The 15,082-nt window shown below is 42.0% G+C and overlaps 1 protein-coding gene across 1 annotated transcript in view; it reads left to right on the top strand.

The window, feature by feature from the left end:
- Nucleotides 1–15,082, top strand: part of stpg1 (sperm-tail PG-rich repeat containing 1) — a 63,298-nt gene that overhangs the window by 45,457 nt on the left and 2,759 nt on the right. Inside the window, exons 6-8 of the mRNA XM_063033785.1 lie at nt 1,519–1,630; nt 3,202–3,382; nt 7,049–7,239. Coding sequence (XP_062889855.1) covers nt 1,519–1,630; nt 3,202–3,382; nt 7,049–7,239 — 484 coding nt within the window. The remainder of the gene's footprint in view (nt 1–1,518; nt 1,631–3,201; nt 3,383–7,048; nt 7,240–15,082) is intronic.

Below are 15,082 nucleotides of genomic sequence, written 5' to 3'. Positions count from 1 at the left end.
TTAGAAATGCAGGGGCAGGCTGCCGACCGCGCCCCCACCTAGAACGTCACACTATCAATATTTTGTTCCATAACTATAGTAATAACACATTAGCACACTATTCTAATCCGGAAAATAATCTATTTAGTACATTGTGATTGAGGGAAATTCCTTGCTTTTCTTGCGCGAGTTGACATAGAAGAAAAAGATCAAGTTTCAAAATACATTTATTATCAAAGTATGTATAAGTTATACAACCTTGAGATTTGTTTCCAGGTAGCCACAAAGCAAGAAACCCAAAAGAACCCAATTAAAGAAAAATAAACAAATAAATAAAACCAACACCTGATGCGCAAGAGAAAGGGGAGATAAAACACAAATCATGCAAACAACATTCCAAACCAAATTGAGTCCTCAGATCCAAACGCTGGAGCATCCCAGAGTAGGCCCAAAGCCTCGGTATCAGTGCATTATTTTTGTGGCCACGGACCACAGCAGCCGGGGCAGTCTTCGTAGCCTCAGCCCCATGAAGAGAGGTGTCACCATCGTGGAGAGCGAGGAAAATCGGCTCTCGTCTCCGATCCTGACACTTGGTCTTTCCAATCGGCACTTAAGTTGTCCAAACAACCAACCGTACTTTGCACTAGGACCCGGGAGCCACTGCAACGAAATTCTCCAGTGCTCTGGGGAGAGCGAGCAAAATAGGCTTTCACCTCTGATCTGGGCAGGCGTTTAAATTGTCTGAACAGCGAATTGTACCTTGCATTAGATGCAAGCTTGATTATTATTTTAATCATATAGTTTTCAGTGGAGTTCACTTGAGTGTATTACTTGCTCAAACAACCGTTTTGTTTCAAGTTATGTCTATAGATGTACCATGGAGAGCATTCTGACAGGTTTCATAACTGTCTGGTATGGGGCTGGGTGGAGGGGGCGGTGGGCTACTACACAGGACCGAAAGAAGCTGTCAAGGGTTGTAAATCTAGTCAGCTCCATCTTAGGTACTAGCCTACAAAGTACCCAGGACATCTTCAAGGAGCGGTGTCTCAGAAAGGCAGTGTCCATTATTAAGGACCTCCAGCACCCAGGGCATGCCCTTTTCTCACTGTTACCATCAGTTAGGAGGTACAGAAGCCTGAGGGCACACACGCAGCGATTCAGGAACAGCTTCTTCCCCTCTGCCATCCGATTCCTAAATGGACATTGAACCCTTGAACACTACCTCACTTTTTTAATATACATTATTTCTGTTTTTTTGCATGATTTTTAATCTATTCAATCTCTGTTTACTGTAATTGATTTACTTATTTATTTATTATTTTTTCTTCTATATTATGTATTGCGTTGAACTGTTGTTGCCAAGTTAAAAAAATTGGTTAACTTAACAGCAGCAGTTCAATGCAACGCATAATGACATGCCGATGATAATAGACCTGTTTCTGATTCTGTTCAACAGAAGGTGGAGAGGCCAGTGAGTGAGACGACATTCAATGCAGTGTTTTGTGTTGCAGGAATTCATGTGTATATCTCTTTCTCCAGATTTCCAAGGTATTTCTTGGGAAAGCAAACAATGTCTCTGCCGAATCAGCATTTTTATCAAGAACCAAGAGAGGGGCATTTCCGCAAGGATTACTGCATGGACCCTCCCCATGTAAGTATGCACATTTTGTAACTTCAGGAGGAATAATCAAAAGTTAGTGGGTTTGTGCAATAATATAACAAGACTGCATTCCTCACTGAAGGGACCAGCTGAGCTATAGAAGAAGCTGAAATATGAACAACTTTAAACTGTAGTCTGATTTGCACATCATATTTTATTTCACTTTAGCTCCCAATATTTATTGTTGATAGTATTAAACATATCTTCTGTCACAAAGCAATAATAATTTCACATAACTCCATTAAAAAATTTATCAATCATTTTCCATTATTTCAGGTTTAATGGTTGGAGTTGTGAAGCTGTGGAAAGAAAAAGAACAAGTGACAAAAGATTTTAATCTCTTTTCCATTAAATCGGCCTGTTTACTGAAGTGCTTTGAACGTTTAACTCATAAAATAGTTTTCTGAAGTCAGATAATCAACGTTCATCTGTCCTGAAATGCTGGAGGAACTGAACAAGTCAGGCAACATCTATGGAGAAGAATAAAGAGTTGAAATTTTGGGCTGATATCCTTCAGTCCTGAAGAAGGGTCTCGGCCTGAAACGTCGACTCTTTATGCTTTTCCATGGATACTGCCTGAATTACTGAGTCGCTCCAGCATTTTGTGTGCATTGCAGACCTTTGTGGGTTTGTGATTCATCTCTCCTGACTGCCTGAGTAAAGTCTGAATCTTCAGTAGTGGCATATAAGCAGTTTCTCTTTCCTTCCCTGCATTTATGTTTTTTTTAAAATAAATATATGCCCAAACTTGCCAATAATTTGATCCAGCATGAAGAACTATCAATTCATTTATGTCTATGTCATCTCTGCTGCTGGGTTGTTCATGCATTGATCACAGCCATTAACCCATGTCATTGCAAGATTGAATAGAAGAAAAGTCCAGGGAGATTAATGAACATTTGCCAGTGTTACCATCACAGTGTGCACTCGCTTGACTGGACCCACGTGCGGAAGAACGGAAGGTTTTCTCCGTCACGAGGGTGCCTGGCACCGACTCAACCCAGGAGCGGCGGATGGCAGATTCCCCATGAAGAGACGGGAATAAGAGATTAGACATAGGAACAACAACAGAGCCCCGGAGGGACAACTGAGCAACGCTCGGAGACAATCCACTCTCTCCAAAACAATGACTCCACTGAGGCACTAAACGGGAGTCCTCTTCAAATAATCATAGATCGCGAGCAACCCGTGCCAGTCACAATTAACTGACTAGATTAATCAGAAAGCAAAGGGTTTTACGACTCTCGTTGAGACAACATTTAGTAACTACAGGTACTGGAGAACCCTCAAAGCCCAATGCTCAATACTGATGACATTCCCAAAGATGTTTTCCCTACCTGTGTGTAGGTAAGGCAGAATGCTTGTCAATCGGGGAAATCTTGTCACTGTTTGGCATAAGTTTCAAAGATATTAGACAATATAAATTTTCTAATTTTAACATAGTTTTCTGTATAACAAGGTTCTGTTATTGCAATTGTCATTGGGAAATAATTAGCAAAGTATATCTGTTTTTACATGCAGCACCACCAATGTTTTGCGTCAGCTTTTAAATTCTTTTCCAGGCCATTACAGAATCAACCACTCCCTGACCAAGGAGTCACCAAAGGCAATAGTTTCTGCTTTCAAATCCAAGACGGTGCGTCTGAAGTATCCAACTGACTCAACAAACCCCGGACCAGCAACCTATCAACCTTACAAGTCAATGGCAGAAGACAAGGTTCAATTCACACGTTTGCATCCTTGGTATGGGTGGCTGACTCCATTTCAGTAGCTGCTTTTGAAATGAATATCAAAAAGGCAGACTTGTCTGTGAGGGGAAAACAGTTGTGTGCAGATTCAGAATTTGCAGAAGGGGTGAAGATTTTATCCTTTGTCCACGTTAGATATTTTAGGGTTAGGAGTTAGTGAACAAAGGCCTAGATGTAGCAAGACCTCCAAGAGGACCACAACCTTGTCATAGGGTTTAGAGGCCTGCGTGCCTCAATGACCCAGGGATCTCTGTTGGCTAGAGTTAGGGCCTTGTTCTTTGGCTCACCCATGCCAAACAGATCAAAGGATAGAGGCTAGACTAAGGGTGATCCACTGGTCATCCAGGTTTGGGGGTTCAGCTCAGGGCAAATAACCCTGACTAGTCAAAAACAATTGTTACAGAAACAACAATGAAGAACCCTTATAAATTTATGTGCCAGGTATTGTCAGACAGAGATGGAGGACCTTCAATACTGCCCTAAACGCAAATGGCATAATGGACAGTAAGTAAGTCAGAAAGATGTAGCAAGAAAAAAGACACAGTGCAGATTTTGAGAACCAAAGCCATATTCACAATGGAATATGCATGATAGAGAAACTAAGACCATGTTTTCCCTCAAGTTTATTCTGGTTGAATTGATCTTCAACTTCATTTACTGGCCATTGTTCTATATACTTAGATTCCCAAATTGTCAAGAGAAACTAATGATCTTTGTCTTGATTGTGACATGTGAGTTATGTTCCTACTTTAGAGTCACAGAGCCATAGAGCCCTAGAGCACAGAAACAGGCCTTTCAGCCCATTTAATCTGTGCTGAATTATTTTCCTGTCTAGTCCCATCGACCCACACATGAATCAAAGCTCTCCATACCCCTCCCATCCAAGTACTTAGCAATGAACTACCCTCTGAGTGCAAAAGTCCCTGTCAGGTTCTCCTTAAATATTTCATCTTTCACCCTAAACCTATGATCTCTCGTTCAACCTCAGTAGAACCAGCTTGCTTGTACTTACCCTATCTATACCCCTCATAACCGTGTATCCCTCTGTCAAATCTCTCCGCATTTTCCTACATTCCAGTGGAGAACGTTCTAACCTATTCACCCTTTCATGTCTCCAGTCTTCATGTCTGTTTTCTCTAAGTATGGACAATGCAACGTGAATCCTGTTGTTAGCCAAAATCGATTTCATGTAGTCATGCAGTAACTGGATGGTACATGATGTGTAAAGCAAAACATTAAAATTAAAGATTTGTTTTATTTGTCACATATACATCAAAGCATACAGTGAAATGCGTCATTTGCATCAAATCAGATCAGTGAGGATTGTGCTGGAAAACCCAACAAATTTCATCAGGCTTCTGCTGCCAACATAGCATATCCAAAACTTGCTAACCCTAACCATACATCTTTGGAATGTGGGAGGAAACCAGGACACCTAGAGGAAACCCACATGGTCACAAGGAGTGCATACAAACTCCTTACAGACAGCAGCAGGAATTTCACCCCGATCTAAGGAGGGAGGAGAAGATGGCGGCGTGACGCAGTGCACGTGGCCATTCCGAATGAATATCGATATGTGTAACTAGGGGCCATGCATCAATCTGGATTTGATGGGGGACAGCCGTGAAAGCGCAAAGGAACATCTGGAGTAATTTCTGAAATGCCTGCTTCGCCGCTGCTGCTACTGTGCGAGCGAGAATCTCCGGAGATGAAGGCCCCAAATCCTCGGCTTTGCGAATCGCCTGTTGCCGGGGCTGGGGTCAAAACGCTCGGCCGTGATGGTGTTCAGTGCATCGGTGTCGGGAGGTGGTCGTAGGCTCGGAGTTTTTTGGACGGACTCGGAGTCAGACTGTGCTTGGATGCTTCCGGGATGCTGCATCGGCAAATTGGCGGTGCTGGGAGTTTACCGTCTGCGTGAGATGATGGGACTTTGAGAGACTCTGAGACCTTTACTGTGCTATGGTCTGTTCTTAGGAAATTATGGTATTGCTTTGCACTGTTGTAACTATATGTTATAATTATGTGGTTTTTGTTAGTTTTTAAGTTGGTTTGTCATGTGTTTTTCGTGATATCGTTCTGGAAAAACATTTTTATCATTTCTTGATGCAAGCATTACTAAATGACAATAAAAGGGGACTGTGTGTCCTCATAATCATAATCATATAATAATAATAATCTTTTAATAGCTTTACACTAACCACTACACTACCATGTCGCTAAACGTACAGTGCAATGTGTGAGAACCTAAACCAATTGGACGTGGCAGAATATGAGTAAGCAGCCATCAAAAATATTCACAGTTCAGTGGATAAGTATATTTGGCATTGTTAATTCTCAGTCATTCACTTCTGCTTGACATTCTGAGACCAGCTATATTTTAAAAATAAAATGCAACCATCTGTCTGCTTTAAAGTAATATTTTTAAAAATGTGTTAAGCCCTTGATCATTTTTATAAATGTCACTTGTAGCCGTGAAGAATTGCTAGAAACCTGCAGGCAGCCAGGGAGGAGCAGATGGAATGGGGGTGGAAGGGGAAGAGTTGGGGAAGGGTTGGGCGAGGGAAAAACACCAAATTGTTTGTTAAGGAGGTACCATTTTGTCTGGGATTCCACTGGTGGGGTCTTCTACTTTCCTTCAACACAGCAATAAACATTAGCATCAGCGCCACAGTGTGGTATGCCAGCTGCACGGCCGCTGAGCGACAAGACCTGCATCGCGTGGTGAAGGCGGCCCAGCGAATTGTCAGGATGGAGCTCCCAGGACTGGACACCATCTACTCCAGCAGACTCAGGAGGAAAGCAATCAGCATGACCAGAGACACCACACACCCCGGCCACTCCCTGTTTGACCCGCTGCCGTCCAGCAAAAGGTTCAGGACACTAAAAGCCAGAACAAATAGACTGAGGAACAGCTTCTATCCCAGAGCTGTGACCTCCATCACACCACTCCCACAGAACCATGACTGAAACTGTGAGCACACCCAAGGACTCAAATACTTGCACTAATGACACTTTGAGCATTACTGTGATATTCTGGTGCTGCTGAAACTTATTTTTTGTTACTTATCTATTTAAGACTGTTTTTCTATTACTGTCTTGTTTTTATCTACCGCTTTATTTACTCGCCTGAGAGGAAGCCAAACAGAGTTTCATTGTACCTATGTATAATGATAATAAAGATCATTCAATTCAATTAAATACCTGGCACCCTGAAGATGCTAAAACCAAACGACCCCAAAGATGGTGGAAGCCCTGTTGCAGGTAGATGTTCTGTACCTCAGAAACAATAGGACTGCTAGAGTTAGGAGATAAGCATCAGGATACTTACTCACAGAATCTTTTGAAACAGGATACAGCTTGAAACTTGATGGGAAATGAACCATAAATGATAACAAACAATCAGAATGAAATTTTTCTCATCTCTGAAACTCCAGGAAATGGTGATGCTGATTTTAGACACCCTAGCCAGGAGAATGACATAGCCAAGAAACAAAATAGTTCAGATTGAGTGCAAGACCGATAACAAATTAAAATGAGTTGTGGTCACCCTCACAAGTCTCCGAGTTTAATTTACAATTATTGTAACATGGGCTTATAATTTGATAAAATGTTTGTTATTTCTCATGTTGTTTTGTTGCCTTACAATTTTCTTTTTCTCCAGGAAGAAGCATTACATGTGCATTTCAGCTCCTCCTTTCCCAGTCCGCAGAAACCCAACACCTCCAGGACCCGGCTATTATGATGTGGTCGATTTTCACGATCCACCAAAACGCTACATGACTGGTGCAGTGTTTGTGTCCAACACTAGTCGTTGGACTGGAAATGTCCATGTCAAAGATGGTCCAGGACCAGGTAGGATGCTCTAGCAGTTGTAAGATAAGGAAAAAAAAAAGAGCAATGCTGTACTATTAAAATAATTGGTGTTTGTTATTGTTTCAGGGACACTCAGTGTCCACATTCTTAGGTACCTCCTGTATCTAATCTCATGGCCATTGAGTGCATGTTCATGGTCTTCTGCTGCTGTAGCCTATCCACTTCAAGGTTCAACAAGCTGTGTGTTCAGAGATGCTCTTCTGCACACCAATATTGTATTGTGTGGTTATTTGAGTTACTGTCACCTTCCTGTCAGCTTGAACCAGTCTGGCCATTCTCCTCTGACCTCCCTCATTTTAACAAGACACTTTAATCCACAGAACTTCTTCTCACTGGATTTTTTTTAACATTTTCGCACCTTTCTCTGTAAACTTCAGGGAATGTTATGAGTGAAATCCCAGAAGATCAGCAATTTCTGAAATACTCAAACCACCCTGTCTGGCACCAACAATCATTCCATGGTCAAAGCCACTAAGGTCAAATTTCTTCCCCATTCTGATGTTCGGTTTGAATAACAACTGAACCTCTTGATTAGGTCTGCATGCTTTTATGCATTGAGTTGCTGCCAAATGATTGGCTGATTAGATATTTACATTTACAAGCATGCGTCAAGGTGTACCTAATAAAGTGGCCACTGAGTGTATATTGATCACATCTGACTTCACATGCTTTATTGTGGCAGGGCCATGCAGCACTAAGATCTACAAACAGCTACCATCAGGAATCATTTTTCTATCCCTCGATCAGGGCGAGCACCACACTAACATTTTTTTAACATTACTTAGCAGGAGGGGACTTTCAGATCGTTGTGTCTGTTTCGCCATTCAATAAGGTGACGGCCGATCATTTATTTCAATGTCATTTTCCAACATTTACGCTGGACATTTTTATTAATTTGAAATTTAAAACACTATCAGCTTCTATCCTGAATATACTCAGCAATCAAACCTCCAGAACCCTCCTGGAGAAAGTTTAAAAGGTTACTACCTTAAAAGGCTGAAAGGCACCAACCTCATCAGCATCCAGGCCATCTTCAAGTAGTGGTGCCTTAAGAAGGCAGCATCCATCATTAAGGACCCCCACCACCAAGGACATGCTCTCTTCTCATTGCTACCATTAGGGAGGAGGTATAGAACCCTGAAGGCACACACTCAATGATTCAGGAACAGCTTCTTCCCTGCTGCCGTCCAATTTCTGAATGAACATTGAACCCATGATTTCCAGAACTAATTGCAGCGTCAAATGATGCCCTCAAGATAAATCAATTGAACAATAATTGGGATGTGATCTATCATGGGCACTAGCCTCCACAGTATTCAGGTCATCTGAAAGGAGCAATGCCTCAGAAAGGCGGCATCCATCACTAAGAACCTCCACCACCCAGGACATGCCCTCTTCTCATTGCTATCATCAGAAAGGAGGTACAGAAGTCTGAAGGCACTCACTCGATGATTCAGGAATAGCTTCTTCCCTGCTGCCATCAGATTGCTGAATGGACATTGAATCCATAAACACTACCTCACTATTTTTTTATGTCTATTTTTTACTAAGTTATTTTTTGTATGTACATATACTCACTGTAATTTACAATTTTTATTATTATGTATTGCAATGGACTGCTGCCATAAAGACAACAAATTTCACGACATGTGCCACTGATATCAAAACTGATTCTGATTCACAATCCCCTGGTGATAGAATATCTTCTTTGTATGGAAAGGAAGTTTTGTGTGCCACTCTGTTAGAAGTCATCAAGTATTCCCATTTAGGACTGCTACAACTGAAATCCGCGTCACTGCCTATAGGTACTTCTGTAAGCAACATTGTCTTAAGATATTTGAAAGATCTATCAATACTCAAAATCAGCCGACCCCAGACTGTAGACTCGGGTGATAAATGCAGATCCCCTTTAAGAAAAAGAAGGTGCGGAAGGTGAGCACATCTGCAGATACAATTGAAACACAGAGGCCTTAGACACAACTCCTGACTATCCTGCTGGCAAATGTACAGTCTCTGGAAAATAAAATTGAAGACCTCAGAGCTAAAGCTAGATTGCAGTATCAGAGAGACATCAGGGACTGCAGTGTACATGGCTTCATGGAAGCATGGCTCACTGCTGCCAATCTGGGCACAGCACTGCAGCCCAATGGCTCAAAATTTGCTATTACACAACTATTGTTTGCTGAATTTCAGATGATAATGACGAGACATGCAGGAGTGAGCTAGATCAGCTGGTTGAGTGGTAGCACAACAATAACCTTGCACTCAACGTCAGTTGGACCGAGGAATTAATTGTGGACTTCAGGAAGGGGAAGTTGAGAAAACACACACCAGTCCTCAATGAGGGATAAGAAGTGAAAAGGGTGAGCAGTTTCAAGTTCCTGGGTGTCAACATCTCTGAAGGTCTATCCTGGGTCCAACACATTGGCACAATTACAAAGAAGGCACAACAGAGACGGTATTTCATTAGGATTTTGAAGAGACTTGGTATGTCCACCAAAGGCATAGAAATTTCTACAAATGTACCTTGGAGAGCATTCTAACTGGTTGCATCAGTGTCTGGCGTGGAAGTGCCACTGCACAAGTTCGGAAATAGCTGCAGAATGTTGTAAGTTAAGCCAGCTCCATCATGGGCGCTATCCTCCTTAGCATCTAGGACACCTTCAAAGGGTGATGCCTCAAAAAGGTGGCATCCATCATTCAGTATCCCCATCACCTCTTCTCCTTGCTCCCACCAAGAAAGGGAATCCAGGAACCTGAAGACATACACTCAATGTTTCAAGGACGGCTTCTTCCCCTCTGCCATCAGGTTTCTGAATGGTCAATGAATCCATGAACACTACCTCAATACATTTTGCACTATTTATTTAATTTATATACTGTATATATATTTATTATTGCAATTTATAGATTTTTTTATGATTCTGTATTACCATATACTGCTACTGCAACAAATTTCACGACATGTGCAGTTGATATTAATCCCGATTCTGATTCTGCTGGTACAAGTGGAGGGGGAGAGAGGGAGGGTCGATGCTTCTACTACTGTTTGTGTGACAGAAGGAATGGTGCTTCTGGGCATTGATGGTTTTATCTTTCATTCTATGAGGTTTCTTGTTTCTTGGATGTCTGTGAAGAGTAAGAATTTCAGGTTGTATACTTTATACATTGATATTAAAACTAATCTTTGAACACCTTTCAGAATCCAACCATTTAAAATTACTCTATATTTTCACCATGGTGGTTGATTTCACATCATTTTGCATCTTTCTTTCAGTTAGTATGATTACTTTTGAAGACTTTTCACATCCTTTGCAAAGTGTTTTTCCCTAATTCCCTGTTTATTTTGTGGTTCTTCCATTGCAACCAGCACCAGCCATTTAAGGGTGCTAATCACCAGGCAACACTGTGCTACATCTAACTCCCATTAGATCCCTGGGATGTCATAAATGAACTGCTTGCAGTAAAAGCTTAGATACTTGCACAAACATTTGTCACTCCCCCCTTTCAAACAGGCATAAAGTAGCATATCTTGCTGGCTGTCAGCCTTACAAAATGCTTTTACCGGTTGTGTTGGATCCTCAGAAAAGGACTACTTCCATAAGCAGAGTTTCAGGAAGAGGATGAGAGGTCTCTCAACTCCTCCACCACCAACCCAGCAGCTCCCTCAACCCTCCCCCCCCCACCACAACTCCATTCCTTTGCTTATTGATCTGCCACCGTCCGAAGGACTGCAAAGTAGAGAGACCAAGGGCTGATCAAAAGAGAGATAATGCTGCTCCAGGTTCCAGCAACTTGCTTAATATCTCAGCTCAGCCATTGCACAATGTGACGCATCTGCAAACTGTATACCAGCTCTGCTTTGCAAACAAAATGCAAGCACTAAATATTTATCATCTTTTTTTGTTTTCCATCATTGATGCATGAAGATACTTCCTTTGAATGTTGCCAGCTCATCAGTAACTATGGGTCTTTGGAACCATGTTGAGGAAACAGTTTGTTCTGTTTTAAAACCATCTTGAAAGTAGTTTGCTCCTTGGAAGGATTTTGGATTAGCTTCCTTGTTGAGGATAGGCTGGGTTCGGAACTGTTTTGGAGAGTGTGGTGAGGGCGATGGGGTGGAACAGTGGAGGTGAGTTCACTATTGACAATGGATGAGCAGCTAGCAGCAGTGTTTTTGCGCTTGTTCTACACAGATTGAAACGTTCTTTATCCTTGTGTCTCTTCTTTCTCTTCCTCCTTGACGTTTAACTTTTCTGTTCCGGTAAATTTAAAAATTACTCCCTAAAACTGATGATTCAAATATTTTAAAGTGGAATTTTGACTCTGTCAATGGGACTGGCACTGAGAAATTAAACACGTAATGGTTGAGTGTTCTTTCTCCACCTGGCTTTGGATTATGAACAAGTCCATATATAGAGTCTAACACATTGTCCCCTCAACAAGATCAATGCAACAAATTGTAAGTGGATAATGCCCATAGTCTGGCATTTGCTCCACTCACTAACAATGGCAACCAGCTTGAAAATCAATCCATTTATTACTGCTGTTTGTTCACTTTTTTGTTATCAAGGTGTCACACCATGTTATCATCTCCCCAATCCTATCACCGCAGTTGTCCTTCAAATGTATCTTATGTGTGCAGCTTGGTGAATTTTGTCTGAAGTCTAAAAATAATACATCTCCCGATTTTTCTACATCTATCTCGCTACCCCAGGGGTTTCTGCTTTCCATTGAACCTGTTCACTCTGCCTGATCATATTAAGAAGCTGTGAATGCTTAACTCTGATGCGGAACTATGTGTTTCTGCAGCATGCGTGTAAAAGACAGGATAAGAATAAAATGGCAAAGAAAGAGAGAGAGAAAAGTGATTCCAAGTTTACAAACAATTAATTCAGTGCCACTTGAGCATATCAGCACCAAATTGAGGATTTTTTTTTGAGTAAGTTTCTTGCAGTTTGCTGTATTATTGAGGAAATCGGCCTCGAGATCTGTTATGGTTCAGAAGAGTTAATGTTTCCAACCTTTTACTGGATTGTGTAATGTTGTTAAATCAGAACCACTAGTCTCCTTTCTCTATTGCAGACCGATTCCGATTTTCGTCGATATAACCTTAGCACTGCAACATTTTTCTTCTCATTTTGAGAAGTGCAGATGCTGAAGACTGAAGTCATGAGGTTAATTATTTTAGCAAATTCATTTTTTTCTACACAAAAGAAAATTAGGGTCCAAATAGATGTCCAGTGCCTCACTGAGACAAATCTCTGGTCTGTAGTCATAGAGTCATAAAGTCACAGAGTCATAGAAAAGTAAAGTGCAGAAACAGGCCCTTTGGCCCATCTAGTCCATGCCAAAACCATTTAAACTGCCTACTTCTATCAACCTACTCCTGGACCATAGCCCTCCATACCACTCCATGTAGCTATCTAAAACTTCTCTTAAATGTTGAAATCGAGTTCGCATGCACCACTTGTGCTGACAGCTCATTCCACACACTCACGACTCCTGAGTGAAGAAGCTTCCCCCCAACTTCCCCTTAAATTTTCCACTTTCACCCTTAATCCATGACCTCTGGTTGTTGTCCCACCGAAACTCAGAGGAAATAGCCAGCTTACATTTACCCTATCGGTGGCAAAAACAGGAAAACAGATTATTATCTGAATGGTGGCCGATTAGGAAAAGGGGAGGTGCAACGAGACCTGGGTGTCATTATACACCACTCATTGAAAGTGGGCATGCAGGTACAGCAGACAGTGAAAAAGGCAAATGGTATGCTGGCATTTGGATTTGCATTTTGCATTTGCTGGCAAGAGAATTCGAGTACAGGAGCAGGGAGGTACTACTGCAGTTATACAAGCCCTTGGTGAGACCACACCTGGAGTATTGTGTGCAGTTTTGGTCCCCTAATCTGAGGAAAGACATTCTTGCCATAGAGAGAGTGCAAAGAAGGTTCACCAGATTGATTCCTGCGATGGCAGGACTTTCATATGATGAAAGACTGGATCGACTAGGCTTATACTCGTTGGAATTTAGAAGATTGAGGGAGGATCTTATCGAAATGTATAAAACCCTAAAGGGATTGGACAGGCTAGATGCAGGAAGATTGTTCCCGATTTTGGGAAGTCCAGAACTAGGGGTCACAGTTTGAGGATAAAGGGGAAGCCTTTTAGGACCGAGATGAGGAAAAACTTCTTCACACAAGGAGTGGTGAATCTGTGGAATTCTCTGCCACAGGAAACAGTTGAGGCCAGTTCATTGGCTATATTTAAGAGGGAGTTAGATATGGCCCTTGTGTCTAAAGGGATCAGGGGTATGGAGAGAAGGCAGGTATAGGGTTCTGAGTTGGATGATCAGCCATGATCATACTGAATGGTGGTGCAGGCTCGAAGGGCCGATTGGCCTACTCCACCTATTTTCTATGTTTCTATGTTTCTATACTCCTCATAGTTTTGTATACCTCCACCAAGTCTCCCCTCAATCTTCCATGTTCCAAGGAATAAAGTCCTGTTTGGACCTGGACCTGTTCAATCTTTCCATATAACTCAGGTCCTCCAGACCTGGCAACATCCTTGTAAATTTTCTCTGTACTCTTTTAACCTTATTTACATCTTTCCTGTAGGTAGGTAACTAAAACTACACATGATACTCCAAATTAGGCCTCACCAATGTCTTATACAATTTCAACATAACTTCCCATCTTCTGTACTCAATGATTGATATATGAAGGCCAATGTGCCAAAAGCTTTTTAATGAACCTTTCTGACTGACACCACTTTCAATGAATTATGGGCTTGTATTCCCAGATCCCTTTGTTCTACAGCACTCCTGAGTTCACTGCGTAAGACCTACCCTGGTTGGTCCTACTGAAGTGCAATGTCTCGCGCTTGTCTGCATTAAATTCCATCTGCCATTTTTCAGCCCGTTCTTGCTGATGCAGATCCCTCTGCAAGCCATGATAGCCTTCCGCGCTGTCCACTACGCCCCCAATATTGGTGTCATCCACAAATTTGCTGATCCTGTTAACCACATTGTCATCCAGATCATTGATATTGATGACAAACAACAATGAACCCATCACCAATCCCTGTGGCACACCACTAATCACAGGACTCCAGTGAGTGAGGCGACCATCTTCTCCCACAAAGCCAATGTCTAATCCAATTTACTACTTCATCTTGAATGCCGAGCAACTGAGCCTGTCTGACCAACCACCCATGCTGGACCTTGACAACTGCCTTGATAAAGTCCATGTAGACAACATCTACTGCATTGCCTTCATGAACTTTCCTGCCAACTGCCACCAAATACTCTATAAGATTGGTAAAATAGAACCATAGAACATTACAGCACAGAAACAGGCCTTTTGGCCCCTCTTGGCTGTGCCGAACCATTTTTCTGCCTCGTCCCACTGACCTGCACCTGGACCATATCCTTCTATACACCTCTCATCCATGTACCTGTCCAAGTTTTTAAATGTCAAAACTGAGCCCGCATTTACCACTTCATCTGGCAGCTCATTCCACACTCCCACCACTCTCTGTGTGAAGAAGCCCCCGCTAATGTTCCCTTTAAACTTTCCCCCCTTCACCCTTAACCCACGTCCTCTGGTTTTTTTTCTCCCTCAGCCTCAGCGGAAAAAGCCTGCTTGCATTCACTCTATCTACACTCATCATAATTTTATATACCTCTATCAAATCTCCCCTCATTCTTCTACGCTCCAGGGAATAAAGTCCTAACCTATTCAACCTTTCTCTGTAACTCAGTTTCTCAAGTCCCAGCAACTAACCAGATACTTAAATATCTGGTCACTTAGAATACCCTC

This window comes from Mobula hypostoma, chromosome 26 (genome assembly GCF_963921235.1).
Source record: "Mobula hypostoma chromosome 26, sMobHyp1.1, whole genome shotgun sequence".
In the NCBI taxonomy this organism is placed as follows: Eukaryota; Metazoa; Chordata; class Chondrichthyes; order Myliobatiformes; family Myliobatidae; genus Mobula; species Mobula hypostoma.
The sequence above is the reverse complement of the archived record's forward strand: the minus strand, read 5'-3'. Positions and strand labels throughout refer to the sequence as shown.